We start from the raw sequence: 17,797 nt of genomic DNA, 5'->3' as shown, positions 1-17,797 counted from the left end.
CATTATCAGATTTTAACGTTCTGTCGTGAAACAAACTGTTTGACGGTCTTCATATATTTACACGGGTCCAAGTGTACAAATAAAATCTGGTTGCAAAAGATGATAGCGAATAGCTTTGGCAATTCAAATCGGCGCTTGTCCTAAAAAAAATCATATTTCAATTCAATTTCTTTGCCTGTCAGTTGAATAGAAAAATTATGTCTTAAAAAAAGTCATGTGACGCTCACATTTTTGTAAATATTTAATTAAATCTTTGAGGAAATACTTTGCTCTGCTGTAAAGCAGTCAGTGTACAGCTTGTATGACATTGGAAATGTACGTTAACCTCAAAAGAACTCAAGGCACAGCCATAACGTCTAAACCACTGGCAACAAAAGTGAGTGCACCCCTAAGTGAAAGTGTCCAAGGCTCTATTTTCATATGTCTCATTAGTGTTCAATTTGGTGTTATTGCACTCATACTGGACACTGGAAGTTCAACAAGGAAAATTCTGACAAATTTTGGTTATGTCACCGTCATAGCAACCATAAACCGAGAACCCTACAAATTTTTTGCTTGTGTAGTTATCACACTGTATCATTGGAGGTTTTCTTCTAATATATCGATTATCTCATCTTCGACAGAACATCCCAATAATTTGATGTTGAACGTTACTTGATCCATCACGACGAGACTTTCATCAACTTCTGACAAGTGCAACGCGGGCATTGATCAGTCATGGCCGTGGCTTTGTACGCCAAATTACCGCAATTTGCATATTGTAAAAAGGGTCGTCCAAAGCACACTGGAGAAGACAGCGCAAAATGCACAAAGGAAGCGGAAATTGAACATCTGTCTTTTTTTCTCTCTCTCTCTCTCTTTCAGGCGCATGCCAAAGAAAGATGCTACTGCACCTGGTCATGAATTATAGACATGATGAGGGGGTGAAAGAAAGTGGGGTGGTGGGGGGGGGCAGTTGCAGGTGAATGAAAATGAGGGGAGGGGGCATGTGGTGCGTCTCGTGGCCATCTGGAGACTGTCATTGGGGTTCTGTTGGATCGGTGATAGGGTGGCAATCGGCAAGTAACATCCATCTATCTATTTTCTATAGCCCTTCCTCATTAAGGTGTTGAAACGTGTTTTGTTTAGTTATAAGTGCATAGTAACGGTAAATACAGTATATGTGGAGACATGAGATAGAACATATACAAAAGTGTATATTGAAATCAATACAATTCAAGCATAATGGCCTTAAAACCAGGCAGCACCGCTGAACATTTTCTATTGAAAATATTCTAAAAGGGAACCTAAATTGTACACCATGATTGCATACAGCTGTAATCTTTTGGGTAAAATAAATAAATAAATATATATATATATATATAATCATACTCCATAAAAAAGGGAAGTACAAAAGCAAAAAATAGCGCTTTGAAGATGGGAAAGGCAGGAAATGTCACCGGCGTGCTTTGAAGCTCGCCGGCTCCCTTTTGTTTCTCTACACTTGTAGCGCACTAAAACCACTGGCAGGGCAGCGCATGCGGGGGCCAATTAAGTACACGGGTGCCATTAGTAGGCAAAGAACATACGCGATATAAAAAAAAAAAAGGAAACAAAAAACATCCTTTTATATTGTTCTTAGTGTGGAAACACCTGTATGCTTACACCTGCGCTATCCAGCAAATATATACATATAATGATGATGATAAAAATAATAATAATAATAACTTAACACAAAAGTTGAAGTGACTTCACTTAGTGCATGTATTTCAAAAATATTTCTAATAATAGCCAGCCGCTCTCCCTAGTAATTCTCTCCCTGACAACTCCCATTGATAACATACTAAAAACAAACTAATCTCACATTATGCTGGACTTTACAAGATATTTTAGTTTTTATACCTGGTGGCTTTACAGACCTTTTCAGAAATTACTCACGTAGTAAAAGATGTCGAAAAAGAAAAGGGTCATAAAATGGTGCTTTTGTAGAATGAGCAATTAGGTAATGTGGTCATAATGGAACGTGTTTCCTAGCAAGTAAGTCTCCCGGCAGTTAGCCAGCGGACTGGGATGGGCTTCTGCCATTCTGAGGCGTTATGTTATACTTTTAATGGGACAAAAAAAATAAAAAATACGCTTCTATGATACACTGTATATTATGCGGCAAATTGTGATCTAACACAAGCTTTAAAACAGCCTATTGGAAGATTATGAACCTTTTACAGATAATAAAGAGATATTTGAGTCCCATTAAAGCGATACACTTTCATCTTAACATGTTGCTATTGTATATCCTTTTTAACGACTTGATATAGGAAGTAAGAGTAAATATTTGGTTTGTGGTGTCTTCAAGTTGGCAGGCCTCAAGTTTACAATTTGAAACCATCATGGTACCATTTGAGTGCACACAGAGTGGACTGCTACGTTAGCTTTCGCAGCTAGCAGCTGGTTGGCTAGCTACCATATGATTTACACTTGTGAACAAAAGATAGTTTTGAAGTTTCATGTTTTATAGTACATTATTCTTATATGGTACATTCTTTTTAGTCAGTTAATGTAGAAAATTAGAGGGTTTTGTAAATTTTGCGGATTCATATTAGACTATTTCAATTTGCTTGTATACTGATCATAAATTAGTATTTCTTAATACTTGTATGATGACTAATTATGTTCAAATTTCAACAAATGTGTTTCTTTTTCACTCAAACCCATTTGCAACAGGACATCTCATAGTTATGAAGATGAGAGTGCCCTGTGGCTAACCGATGTGGCTACGTGGCAGCCATGTTGGTGGGGGCAAAGTTGTCATCAAAGATAATGCACAGACATTGAAAATAACTTGGTAATTTCTTTACTGATTTTTTTTAATTTTTTTACGTTTACTTTTTTTGTCAGTGTCAAAGCGTGTGCTATCAATACAGAACATTTGAAAATATCTAACCAATATCTTTGACCTTTTGTCATAATTTTGCGGTGTTTAGTGCAACTGTATGTAGCGCAATGTACCAATCTTCCTTTTTGTTCTGAAAAACTCTCATTTGCCATTTTTGTGCCCAGGCAAAAGCAATTTAAAAAACTACTTTGGCACCATTTTGTGGCATACCAAGGAGCTACAGTATTTCAGTTGAAGGTCAGCTGAAGAGGCTAATTTAAACTAAAGTAGCATTTTGCCAACATCCTGGTGCCCAAAAACGATGTTGTGGTGATTCCGTGAGCTTAACTCTTTGACTGCCAAAAACGTTAAATAACGTTTAGTAAAATCCTATGGAGGAGTGCCAAAGACGTTAAAAGACGTTTGTTTCAAAACAGAGGTGAAACTAACCATTTTCTATTGTTGATTACTGAAAAACGGAATAAGGTAGAAACAAACTTTTTTTTCTGATGAAAGATGAGAGTCCAGTCTTTCATTTGGTAGTATGTGTGTTTCCATAGTCCAAACACATAATTTTCTGTGGACCTTGAAAGATCAGTCAAAATGCTTAAATCGGCTGGCACCCACGGCATCCCTTTTCTGAAAACGTCTGGCAGTCAAAGAGTTAATTTGGACAAAAGTAGCACTTGTGTGAAAGCTGAAGTACAGAATGTCTCACATGCACGTTTTCAGAAATATATTTTGGTATTGACATATTTTAGAAGAATACCACTTTTTAGGTGTTCAGATTTAGGGTGTTGAAAAAGTGTAATACATTTCAATGTGTTTAAAGCATGTGGGAGAGGAAAATTAACCCAAGGATCAATGTTTTTAACGTTGTTGCTGGTGGGTGTTGTTAATGATTTACAGTGAGTTAACGTCATTTCCCCCCCCCCCCCTGCCGAGTTGGACAGGAGGGCGTGATTGAATCAGCACTACATAAAGCCCTTCCGTGAACTCCTCCAGAAGATCATCTTCACAGCTTCTTTCAATTTAGCATAATGGGGGGTGGCGCATTTTTTGATATCATTACATTATGAGTCATAGCAGGAAGATGGGGTGATGCTCGTTTACTGGGCTGTTTGTACGAGCCGCTTCATAATGCGGGGAAAAAAAAAAAGAAGGAAAAAAAGCGGTGTACAAGAACCCGCTGCTCTCCACATGGTAAGAGCCATCAGCGAGGCGGCGTTCGATGCGGGAAGATGAAGGGCGGAGAGAACAGAAGAGATGAAGGCTGAGAGGGTCGGCACGGAGCGAAAAAAGGAGGAAAAGGTGGGAGCCGGTGGGGGCTGCCACTGAAGAGGAGGTTGGATTTTCTGCTCAACATGGTGCTTTAATCCCACCGTCTCTCTCCTGCTCCTCCATCTATGGCCGTGACAAAAACTCAAGGAGACTACTAAACATAGCATAGAAGGGGCCTCATACACCGAGCTTGCAAGTAATGGTGAGAAAGGATGCTTTGTCACTTGGGTGCTCGATTTCTTTATTTGCTATGACAGTGAACCTCCATTTATTGGCTTCACCTGCTCAAGGTGAAAATCTATCAAGTGGTTTCAAAATCGTTTTAGCCACATTTTAAACACATTTAAATGATTAAAAGACACTTTTGAAACACATTAGAAACATTCAAATGCAATGAAAGCATAACACAGAGAAAGAGCAATACAAACAGCTACTAGCACTAGCTAGCCTTGCTAGCTTAGCTGCGTAAAGTTGGGTAAATCGTTACAATCTTTTAATATCTTAACCAAATTCTAAAATGTGAGGGAGCCTCTAGAGGATGGCAAAAAACAATCGTCATGGGCTTTTAAATAAAGATTATCGGTAGATGTGGTTGCTAGCCCAAATTATTAACACGTTAGCTTACCGGTAGTTTACAGATAATACAAGTGCATTGCTTAACTTGGAGCAGATAAGGCTGTTGATTTTTTGGTAGATTTAAATCAAATCGAGCTTTAGTCAGAGCCTCTATTTGTCTGGGTTACTCTTGGAAAAGTAGTTCTGTTCCTTACAAAAAAAAATGCAACATTGAACACAACTGTCGTTCGTTAATAATCACGCTTTGCTAATTCACAAATCACAAGTGAAGCCATTAAACTGCCATTTCCAGACATCCTGCGTGGCTCAGCTAGAAATGAGATCACAACGTTAAGTCTTTTGTCGCTTTTTTTTTGGCTTCTATCCAGAGGAGCTCAATTACAACATTTGGTGTCACGTAACGCGGCACAAGTCCCGGCAAACGGGAACAGTTTGCACCAAAAAAAAAAAGAGGATGATAATTAGCTTTGCTTACACAATTTCGATGAGTGTGAATGTCTTCGGAGACATTTGCGTCCACAAATGTTTTCAATCACGCTGAATCATGATGAGGATAAATAGACAACATCCACTGATGATTAGCTGTGTAGAGTGTGGATAAAATGCCTCCCACTCGCCCAGTTTTATAATCCAACTATAGATTAGCCTTTTAACAAAATGTTCAACAAAGCTTTCTGAGCAATTGACAGAAATATAATGTGTCTGTACTGTTGGTTTTGTTCTTGTGTGGGGAAGAGCAACAGGCAAATTTAGCACGTAACAGTAACACACACATAAGATAAGGACATTAGCACGACAAAGCTAACTTTAGCCTGAAACTAGCTAGCAGCGCGTTTGCGCCAGGACTTATATTAGGCTTACCTTCAAATTTATCACAAGCTAGCTATCAAGTAAAATTATACTGTATGTGTAAGATAAGTAGAAGACCTGTTGTAACTTACCTTTGATTGAACATTGCGAGGTGAGCATGTATTTTTGAACTTCTAACACACTACCAACACGCTAAGAATTTTCTTCCAGTCTCATCCCATCAATGAAAACGTGCACGTCTCGTGCCATGTTTAGCTTGTCACCGTCACGTTACAATCATGAAAAAAGGGACCTCAATGAAATCATCGCGTGTTATTTAATGTCAGGAACACACTTTTGAATTCCTCCAGACACTTGCATTAATACATTAATATGTCATCTCTGAGCTATTTTCTCCAGCCCAACAATGCATATTCCGATTTTTTTGGGTCTCCCTGTTTCGCTCCATTGCTTCAATTTGCGTTGTGGCGCGTTTCTCATTAATCTCCCGCCATTTGCTGTAGCTGGGTTTCATCCACTAGAAATCGCATTCAATTATTCATGACTATTTCTCAACAAATACCTCGGAGATGGAATTAGCAAACAAACAATGCCAGGCGACACTAATCCCCGTCTACGGGTGAAGATCCTTTAATGCACTAGAGATCTGGCCGGCTGTTGACAGGCACCTGTTACTGTCTTGAGCCTCTTCGCATCAGCCACGTTGACACAGTAAACATGTTTACAGGAGCAACGCTGAGGTGAACACTCGAGCGTGGTGGAGAGGAGTAACGAGGAGCAGGAGAGCATGGAGAAGCGGCAAAGGAAAAGGGGAAGAGCATGACCGGGAAGGAAAAACAGGATAAAAGGGAGCTAAAGACACTGCCCGAATCATTAATCGTCTGGAACGTTCTCGGCTTCTTGGTACAATAGAAATGTTTCCACATGACAACTTTCCTGTAAGAGGCACACAATGAAAGAGTGTTTGATGAGAGCTCACTCTCCGGAGAGTTTAAAAAGACAGGATTCCCAGAGAGGAGCTTTTTTTTTAATAACTGTTAGAAACAACTCCCAGGGGAGTGGTCGATTCTGAGAAGAAAAGAAGAATCCAATTGGAATGAACCATCACAGCCTTGGGAGTACTTTCACACCTTGAGCTAGCTTTCTCTGGTCCGAATCCATTGATGGGTGGCGATTCAGCTCCATACTACACAAAAAAAATTGCTTCCAACACAACAGTGTGGGAAAATTTAGTCTTGGGTGTTAAACTTCACACTTCGGTCCCGGCTTTGCGCGATACACTTAAGCGTACGCCAGAACTAGCAAGTAAAAATGTTTTTCTGAAACAATCTCCATCTCACAAAGCCTCACAAATGTGTAAACACCGAAAAGTATCGGTATGAACTGATACATCTTGACTGTTCCAAAATCTTTGGAGGATTTAAATTTAGCCTCAGTTGTTAGCAAAGATCACAAAGTCTGTACTCAAGTAGCAGAACAAACACTTGGTAAAAAGACTGGTAAAAGTAAAAGCATTGATTCAACTCCTTAATTAGGTAAAAGTTATAAAGTATGGACTTTATACTTAACTCTTTGACTGCCAGACGTTTTCAGAAAAGGGATGCCGTGGGTGCCAGCCGATTTAAGCATTTTTGACTGATCTTTCAAGGTCCACAGAAAATGTTGTGTTTGGACTATGGAAACACATACTACCAAATGAAAGATTGGACTCTCATCTTTCATCAGAAAAAAAAGTTTGTTTCTACCTTATTCCGTTTTTCAGTAATCAACAATAGAAAATGGTTAGTTTCACCTCTGTTTTAAAAAAAAAACGTCTTTTAACGTCTTTGGCACTCCTCCATAGGATTTTACTAAACGTTATTTAACGTTTTTGGCAGTCAAAGAGTTAATTATAAAAGTAAAAATGAACTTAGCTTAGCTAGCTAGTGGCTAATATGCTATCAAACTAACGTGTTGCCATAGCTTTGCTGAAATCGTGAACTGACTAACAAAAAAATGCTAATTAGCTAATGATAACAACTGAAAAACACACCTTGTGTCTTTTTTCAGCCTATATGCAGATTTTTTTACAATTTACTTGTCAGATTGGATCCCTTTGTTACCAGTAGCAAACTACAACCACCAGTCAGTCCAGTGGTTGACCTAACAAATCATCTAACGCTGTGACAGAGGAAAGAGTTTGCCCGGCAACAAGCAAGAAGCAACACGTGTTCTTCCCTTCTTATTTATCAGCTCATCAATGCATAAACGATAGGGAAGACGGAAAATGCGGAGCGCGTCCTATCGCATTAGTGTCAGCGTTCGTCAATGTGTGTGTGCATCTGTCCGTCTTTGTGCGCTACGTGTGCGTGCCCTCCAGCAGACGGCGGATGATGCAAAAGAGGATGGAGCGTACGACACACATGCTCGCCTCTATCCAACACACACACACACACACACACTCACACAGCCGGCGGCAATGGAGGAGAAGAGACCGAGGAAGACTTTGATCACCGAACTGAGCACATTCAAGCACTCAAGCAGAAACGGTGGTAGCCAGCGATGGGGAGGAGAGTGCCCAGGGAGAACCGGGATGAAGGAGCCTTGTTTTCTGACCTCTATGCTCACTGATACAGATGTTCAGGGAGCGGACACAATGCTGTTTATTATTTTCACCAACAAAAAAAAACTCAATTTCAACACAGCGCGTCACGTCAACAACAAAAATGTAGGCGAGAAAACGCAATTCTCACTTTCGTTTTTTTTTTCAGCCTCTGGTGGTTTGTTGGTTCAGAGTGGTAAAATATTACAGCGGCAAAATGGAACGCCGGCAGCTCAGATGGGCCACAACAAGCGGTCCCAACACGGCCGGCTTGTTAAGCTCCACAGATGAGACGCTGTGCTGTTTTCGCGAAAGAGAGAGCAGGTAATTATCATTGGCATTTTGACAAGTGTTTGCCACAGTGAAGGTCAACTCTGTCTGCGTGGGAGATCTATGCTAATATGCTCAGCTGGAAGAGGAGTAGCACTCAAACGGCGGCCGACCATTAACGTGGCCGTTTTCACATCAAAAACGGCCTGCTAGTGTGCGGGTGTGCATTCACTAGCAGATCAGAGCTGTAGAATGGAAATTCTAACTTTTAAACGGGCATACACTGCGCAATTAAACCGCATTCTGACCTTTGAATCTATTACGGTGTTCAATCGCTTCTCGTTGCGATTCACAAATTTGCCTAATAGCGGATTTTTTTCCCCGGGAACTTATGCTCTGCTATTTCTGCAAAACGGATATATTCACTGTTTAATACAAAAATATTGCAGAGGACCTACATTGAAGTGAGAGGAGGAGCTTCATTTATTCAGGCCATAATGTTGTCTAATGGAATGACGTTTTTTGCCGCCAACTAGTGTCATTGATAAGCAATTTACCTTTTATCAGGGTTTTTACTGATTTTTGCTATTCATGGTATTTATGCTAAATATTGTTTAACCCCTCCCACCAGCTTTTAACACATTGAAACTTATTAAAACACATTTTTAAAACACATTACGTGCATAAAATGTACAGAAAATACCGTATGAATTGTACTGTAGTACTTGTGTGTTAGACGGCAGGTCCTGATGGGTTTACATGCGATATTTACAAGTTGGTTCTCTTTCTCATGCAAGAAAGGGCATTACAGTAAGTATACTGTAAAAGCCCATAATGTATGATTGTATAAGCTGCCAAGAGTTTATTACGCCAAACATGAATCCAAAAGCCCTTTGCTAAGAGAATGAGTGACAGCTTGGCAATAAAATAGCATACAAGATTTTACACTTGACAATCTGCATCTATCCTCCTTTTTTGGCGTGCGTGCGTGCGAAGCAACGTTAATTCGACTACGAGGACAAAAATTGCAAGTGGTTTCTCGGTTCAAGACTGTCCTACATGGGTAACCCAAATCCAAGACAAAAGTGGTTCATCCCATTCCTGGACTGCTTTGAATATTTAAACATTTACGTTATGCTCTGAGCTCCCAGGCTACAAGATCCTCAGGAATGTGTTATATAATCAATTGTCGACTCCAGCCACACTTAGGCCAAAGCTGTCCAGGCCAAACACCAGGCTGTGGGGAGTTCTTAAGGGATGCTTCGAGTTAAGTCAGTTGGAGCTGGGCGAGGACGTTCCCTTTGTCTCGGCTGTCACGCCCGGGCGACCCCAGAGCCCCTCAGAGGCCACAAAGGCCCCCTGAGGCCAGGCCGCAGCAATGAGTCGGCGGGCCCCCAGGCCGTGAGAACCCCGGCCCCCGGTCAATGAAGACTGGGAGGCAGGGGACCCTGAGAGCAAGTGGCTGGGCCATCTGGAGCAGGCGAGCAAGAGACCCTGACACACGGCTGTCACCCCAGGGAGGCGGGCAGAGACATGGACGCAGACAATGTCCTCCCCCGTGTTGCTTCCTCACACTTCAGTGACAACAGAAAGGAGATCTGTGAGAGTGAGCTTATTATTCAAACAGGCAGAAAGACGTGTTCCTAAAAGGCAACACGTGATGATAAAGCCACTGACCAATGAGAGAAGAAAATGCCTTCCACCCACTGAGAGAGTTTCAAGATATAGTGAACACGCAGCTACTTGAGGTTTGTGAGACACAAATTCACTTATTTGCATTTTCTTCTGTTAAACCAACCCTCAATATTAGCTAATGCTATGTTTTTATAGTAAATAAATTCAGTTCATTTCAAACTAGCACATTTAACTTATCTCGCAATACACATTAATAGTCAAGCCCATATGTGTACATTATACAATAAACCTACGGCTTCCTGTAGGCATAAAAGGCACAGTTCCTGTTTTCAATCTTCTTCTTTCAAATTTAGTGTCAAAAATAAATGTGCTGCCATCTAGTGGCTGACAGTGGAACTGCAACCAAAATAAACAGGAGGCACAACAAAAATAGTGACACTGTACATTTTTATTTTATTTTTTGATCTGCAAAATAGCTGCAATAACTGCAAACCCAGATGGAGCGGGATTTACTGTATTTAAGGTTTAAACTATTCAATAGGAAATTAAAAAAATATATCTATTGCAATTACTCCTAGTCTCGGTCGCAATGTTAAAATGTGCTGAGATGTATTCAATGTGAAGAAAGGGTGACATGAATTCAAGCATGGACAGGAAACAAAGTCCAATCTGGAATTTCACAAAATGGCGGCTGAGTGGTCGTATAAAGCATCGTGAGACTGAGAAGAAGCAAAGAGTCCAAGAGTTGAACAGTAAATAACTGGTTTTCATGGCACAGTACGAACACAGCTGCACAAAAATAAAAATCTCACGCAAACAAAACGCACACACGGACACACACAACGCCTTGTAGTTTCGATAAAGCGGCAGCTTTCCCTTTTGTTTTGCAGCCGAGCAGGGATTAGGCAACGCGCGTCTTTGTCCTGCGGTTTTCCAGTTGAGCAGAACACAAGAGCCTCTACCTCCGCTAATACAGTCAGACCTCCCAGCAGGCCTTTCACCAACGCAGCCGCTAAGAACCTGCTGCCCAAAAGATGCTTTTCAATGATATATCAAATCTCCTCAATACTGTCCGTGCCTTTCAACCGAGTCTCTTTGTCTCGTCTTTTCAATGGGGCATTGAGCACATCAAATGGAAAGTAAAGTGATGGGCAGATAGATGGACAGCAGTATGCGGCGCAGCCATATTAACCTCCGGCAGACAATGCCGGGTACAGTCAAGGTAGCGGAGTGGTGGAGGTTCGCACTCGTACAATGTGTTTCTGTATCAGAACATACAACCGCGCGAAACTCAAGAAAACTGGTTGAGTATGTGTGGCGCAAAACACGGCATGCGCATCAATCGCTAATGCTAAATGCTATCTTGGTTGACAGTTCAATAGCACTAAACAAGGCAATGTACTCACCATTAGCCAACCTTTAAAAAAAAAAAATTAAATTATTTTTAATTTACCGCCAGAAAGCTCAGCTTGCAATGTCTGACCAACGACTGGTGACCACAGTGGATATTGGGACTACATTTCCCATGATTCTTAGATGCAAAAGCAGCTAGTACTTCCAGTTCCGGTCAATGCCTGCTACGTAAGTCCGCTATCGATTAGATGCAAAAGAGAATGCAAACGTAAATGTGGAAGTAAATAGGAGTTTTAATGGTTTATCGTATGAATCGCTATGAAAACGAAGCGATTGACATACACATGGCAAAAAAAGTGGACGCCAGGACAGGACCTGTGTAAAATCGGCACAAAACAATGAACTTGGCGAAATACGCCGCATGGGACCATCCCGACCAAAACGTGTTAGCATAACAAGAATTCTCTTAGTTTTATGTTTAAATTAAAAGTAAACCACAACAAAATAATTTATGAACGTTTCACCTTCCTGATGTATCTCAAAATATGTCAGTTGCCGGCGGTTGTGCATTGGTTAGTGCAGCTCCTCCTCTTATCTCCTCTCACTAACACAATGAATTCTTATTTACAGGGATGTGATTTGACCAAAGTGAAATTATCTGAAAATTTAGCCGGGGGTCTGGGGGAAGCTGGCACCCAGCTAGGTCCAGGGCAGTGCCCTGGTGGGGGGTCAAGGGGGGCAAAGCCCCCCGGAGCTCATGGGTTTTCCGTGTTTTTAAGTACTTTCAATGCACTCACATGACAAAGAAATAGACAAAACAACAGCATACATTTTCAATGTATATTGAACTATCCCATATAAAATGGCAGCTTTAGTCAACTCAAAATCAGTCACATTCAAAAACATTGGACTGCCTTTGCTTTTAAAAACTATCACTGAGAATATCATCATATCTAACTAATGTGATTACTAAGTTAACACATAAATAATGTTGAAGAGTTCAAATTTCATGAACAAATAATTGTATCATGACCAAATGATAAGTAACTCATATTAGAGCATACCACAAATGTCTTTGTTATAGCAGAAGATGTTATCTGTCGGAGTCATGTGCATACACAATGAACTACTAAAAAAAAAAAAAAAAAAAAAAAATCTGATTTTTTTTTTGGGGGGGGGGGGAGATAAAAAAAAGCGGAATTCCGCAAATTAGCGGAAAAATCACATCCCTGTATTTAGGTCCAAAATATAGGTGGTTATATTTTGGAATTTTTAAAAAAAGACGGAAATGTGGCTAAGACGCATGATTTTTGTGGAATTTGGAGTTATTCAACATGTTTTGAAAATTCTGCCCCAAAAAATTTAAATCACGCAGGATATCATCAAATATTGCGAGACTGTCTAAAGTAGTGATTCCCAACTACGTGCCCCGTTCATCCATCATTATATGTCACTGAAGAAATACAATAAAGTAGTTTACTCTTCTGATACGAACCAAATGACAGCAGTTTCAGTGCTTGTGAAGCTGGAAACGAAGACTACATATGCTGCTCCATTGCAATAAGGCATGCTGCGCCGGCTCCCAGCAGCAGGTTGAGGCCAGAATGCAGTGTGGGGTTTTGATGAGTTCATTAGGAGGCCACGTCATTTATGCACAGTCACACATAAGGCAAAGGTCAGCCGGGATTACCCAGGTGGCCGCTGCATGTGGGCGTCAGTTTGATTTTCAGATTCCATTTAAAGCATGCTCTTGCTTCACAACCTGGTAACCATTTAAAGGGGGAAAAAAAACATGCTGTCGCCATGTTGCGTTTGAGTCATCGTCGAGGTGATATTCGGAGCACTGATGCAACAGAACAGGATTTGAACCGTGTATTCACTTTGCATCAGTGCTAATATAAGAGGTGGGAGGGTTGGAAGTCCACTCGGTTTCACACGGTGGTATGGTAGACAGGAAATGAAGCTTTGGGATGGTTTGATCTTAAAGGTCAGCTGGGGGCACAAATGTTGCCGTTTAATATTTCATCCTCGTCGAGGCTCGGCATCCGTTGTGAATAACGACGACCAATTAGAAGCGGGAGTGAGTTTGAATGGTTTCCGATTGCTATTCAGGTAGGCCCAGATTCATAATTCATCAACGCGGGTCATGTTGACTTAACATTTGGGCTGACATTTCAGCCTCGCTCACGCCTTTCATTAGCGCTCGCTACACGCCATCTCATCAAAGTCCATCAAATCGGAGGGAGGGGCGCATAAAGGGGTAGAGAAAGGAAGAATTTGAGGGAAAAGGCAAATGTGACCAGTGTCGCTTTCGCACTGGCTAGCTTGTACTGCGGAAAAACCCACAGCAAAAACACGTCGCATCAACAAAAAAACTGGAGATAACTTTGCTGAGAAGCTTTTCTTGGCAAATGTTACACTAATTTACACAACACTTCCATTTTGCTTCCATTGGAAGTAAATGTACTCTAATTTACTTTATTCATGGAAATATGGGTCATTGAATAAATAGTAAGAAAAAATAGAGAGCGACTCCCACCCGTAGGCAACAGTGGTATACTTCCTGCAGCAGACAGGATTTTCCCATTTAATCCCTTTGTTAAACAAACACAAACACTGCAAACAAAAGGGTTACGGCGAGGGTGCAGTATGACTACACTCTGTAATCTGGCGCAAAAGCCTATTTTCACACAAGCACAGTCAACCAAAGCTCACCCACAAATCTCAATCATCTTTCGCTACTCTCCCTAGAAAGACTTAAATAGCTACACAGAATAACAGTTGGTGTAAATAAGGCAGGGAGCTCAATTGCAAGCACTTTGCAAGCACTCAATTGCACTTTGTTGCGAGCTAGGTGGTCTCCGGGCTCCATAAATGCATATTTGACTTTTACATAAGATGTGTGCAAAAATAGATAGCACGATGTTATGTGTAAGTTAACACACCCACACTGAAAAGGTTTGGGTCAAGGGATTTTTAACAGCGTTTCAAATCCAGACCAAAAGAAAAAGGGCTGAAAGGTGAGTAAACTGCAAAAAAAAAAAAACTGGTTTAAAAAACAGTCGTGAACAAAATCTGGAAATGCTGACAATATTATCTACAAACAGAATAGGAAGATTAACAAGTAAACATCGCCTTTAAAAAAAACACCAATGTTTTAACACTAGTTTATTTATACTACCGACACCAATATTTACACATAAGCAGTAATAAAACCTCAAAAATTACACAAAAACTTATACTTTTAAAAGTAAAAAATTATGTAAGCGTGGAACAGCCAATTTGAAGTAAACATTTTTCACTGGCAATTACATTTGAACGTATTTAAAAACGTTCAAACGTACTCGCAAATTCGTTCACACATTCTCCCAAGCTAAATGCTACAAACATAGCATATTTTCCCATAATGCCACAGGGTATTACTTGCGCATGCGCAATTCAATACCCCCCCAAAAAAATGCTGAATCGAAATAATGCACTGCAGACATAGTAATAAATCACAAAGTTACGAATAAAGTTTTTTTTACTTAATTTTCGAACATATTGGTATGTGGGCCAAAAACGCTGAATGGTTTAAAAAAAAAAAAAAAAAAGCACACACACGCAAGTAACACCCCAGGGCTAGCTTAGCTACTGTGAACTAGAGTTGACTAACTCAATTACATAAAAAAAAAAAAAAAATCTATTTAAAAAAGTTATTAAAAATTTTGTCACTCATTTTTTTGTGCGATAGTGGTCCACGTCCAAACATCCGTCAAATCCATTATTTCATGAAATCGGAAGTAAACCTTGATACTAATATTAGATTTCATTTTTTGCAGTGTACTCTTTCTATATCCTTCCATTCGTCTTCATAAAGAGAGCAAATAATGTGTTCTTAACACAGCCAATATGTGAAGAGTGGATGTGACTCTTCGGTAATGGATGGTCATCTGTCACCGCGGTGTTAATAATCCTCCACGATCAGGGTTACAGCTTGTACAAGGATGAGAAGCGGCCGTATCAAAAGAGGCTAATCTGTGTTCTCATTTGCTCAAGCGGCGATTTGAAGGCGTGGGGCGAAAACTGAGATGATGAATGTACTGTAGTAAGTGATAAAAAGGCCTCTCTCTTACCTGCGACTTGCACCAGATCTGCTGTGGTTACATTGGCGGGGTTGGGCCCGACTCGGAAAGTCAACGCCGGGCCGAGAACACTGCGGGGAAGACAGAAATTAGCGCTGAAATTTCTGTTTTGATAAAATGTGTTTGTCTAGAAAACGGCATCTCAAGTTCAGCTTTCCTGTGACGGTGCAAAAAGCTAAGTAACATGGCTCCATTTAACCCGCAGGAACCTGCTTGTGTACGTATGTACACTCCCTGCACTTACTCGCCGCTGTCCGGTCAGGAGTCGGCAGCGGACTTGTCTCTCCCTGGAGCAGAATAAATGTTTAAAGGTCCCTGAGCTTGGCCGTCAAGTTAAGGCTAACAACCGCGCTCTCGGAGTGGAACAACTCCCTGCGGTGCACGGGGAAAAGAGAAAGAAGAAAATGTGTATCTGGTGGATGTGCATTACATTTGCGAACATGCTAAAATCCCAAATGAAACTACAGTGGTGGACCAAAAAAAAAAAAACGTGCATCTAAAATCATCTTTCCCATTGAAATGAATGGAGAATCCATTAATCCGTTCCACCACCACAAAAAACAAATCTTGTGAAGGAGCCAACCTGTTTTTCATTGAAAAACACTTTCTGCCGGTTTGTCAGCATTTTGTTCAAGACTTTTTTTTTTGGGTGGTAAATTCTTTTATTATTTTCAATGCATTCATAATGGCTGTCAATCATATGAGGATTTTCACTATTAGCGGGGTTCCACAGTATAACATTATGAAAATATGACAATTCCCTTTCATTTAAATGAGGTATGATGAGTTGAAATACAAGCGTTTTGATGTTATTTCTTAGCCCGTCTATGGTGATTTACATTGCATGTTAGCATTGAGCTAAACAAAGTGTGGTTGTTTTAAATACATGACAACATTTATTTGTTTTACGTTTAGTCAAAGCAAAAAAAATTTAATACAACCAATGATGACTCGTAGCTTGAAAAAGTCATAAGTTGGGTCACTCTTATCTCAAGGCGCAACTGTATTTCCTGTCATCCCAGCATCCCAGTTAACCCACTGGAATTCTACGACACAAACTCACTCCACCATCAGTCACCTGCACTCTCCCAGGGCTGCGAGCAAAATATGAGCCAATACTTGCGGACAGATGGACCCAGCCATGCAATGATTTGTGAACACCATCCCTCACGCGCACACACTGTTTGCAGGGGGAAGGGGGGGGGGGGGGGGCGGGTGCCCGCCCGTCTCTAATGCTTCACCTGGGTTCTGTTTGCTCGAGTAAATGTCAATATTTCCACAATCTTCGTTCCCCTTGGCCGCAGATCTCCGAGCATCTCAAATTGAACTGGTGTCTTTTCCTCCCAAACTCCATTTAAATGAAGTAACGGAGGAAACGTGCGCACAGTGGAATGTGGCGGGGATTGGAGTCAAGGATGATAAGCTATCTAGAGGACTTCACACTTTCTCCTGTGTTATCGGATGTGTAAGCATGGGCTTCATATTAGCTCTGCTGGTGGGATGTGATTAGTGTGAGTGTGTGGCTAGTGGAATTGTGTGTGTCCCGCTCCCCCTAGCGCCTCAGCTGGGTAAAACCCTTACGTCATCTCAACCGAGACTCCTATCCCCCCCTCTCAGCCAATCATCACTCTCCAAAAATGATCACCGCAGGCTTGACTATCTTAAAACTCCAGCCCCTTCATCAAAATGTCCGCCTCGCCTGTTTGTCACATTTCAGCATCTCTCCCGCCGAGTCCTTATCCGGGGGCTTCAGAAAAAGAGCTGGCACGGAAAAGCAGGGCCGGTGCGCTCTGACCCAGCTCCCGAGCATATTCAGACGGGGGTGGGTGGGGGGGGGACGTTTTCAAACACTCACCTGCCGCGGCCTCACGGCGAGCGGCACAATGGGCTCGCGTCGCGCCGCGTCCTCTGTCTGGGCTAGTTCGACTCCAGTGGGCTTTCATTAGAGGAAAGAAAGGAAGTCGAAAGTGGGAGGGGGGCGGCAAAGGAGGACATTTTCTTCATTTATCTTTTGTATGGAACGATGTACAATGTGCGCAGTCCTTAGTAGACTGCGGTCGAAGCAAATATGAAGTCGTCATATCCAGGGGTGCGGACCTTGAGATGCGAGTGATGGCGCATGCCAATTTTTCAAGATACAAGCTATCGTTTTTCTCTTTTTGTTTTGTTTAGACTTGCTCAGTTGACTTCACAACATTTTGGCAGATTTGTGCAACATTTTTCTTAATTGCCACCGACAGCTTAGGTCTATTGTCTTTTTTAATCAACCACATAACTTTAGCTTAGAAAAGCTAACAAATGCTTATAAAAAAATGC

The 17,797-nt window shown here is 41.2% G+C and overlaps 1 protein-coding gene across 2 annotated transcripts in view; it reads right to left on the bottom strand.

Annotated features, from left to right (window-relative positions):
* The window catches only part of ptprn2 (protein tyrosine phosphatase receptor type N2), a 119,768-nt gene that overhangs the window by 77,290 nt on the left and 24,681 nt on the right, over positions 1–17,797 (bottom strand). For both annotated transcript variants that reach the window (XR_013289713.1, XM_077554516.1), the window contains exon 10: positions 15,473–15,552. Coding sequence is in view for 1 of the 2 variants with exons in the window: in XM_077554516.1 (XP_077410642.1) it covers positions 15,473–15,552 (80 nt within the window). In the remaining variant the exon portion in view is untranslated. The remainder of the gene's footprint in view (positions 1–15,472; positions 15,553–17,797) is intronic.

The sequence above is a fragment of the Vanacampus margaritifer genome, chromosome 20, assembly GCF_051991255.1.
Source record: "Vanacampus margaritifer isolate UIUO_Vmar chromosome 20, RoL_Vmar_1.0, whole genome shotgun sequence".
Lineage (NCBI taxonomy): Eukaryota > Metazoa > Chordata > Actinopteri > Syngnathiformes > Syngnathidae > Vanacampus > Vanacampus margaritifer.
This window is presented reverse-complemented; position numbering and strand designations above follow the sequence as displayed.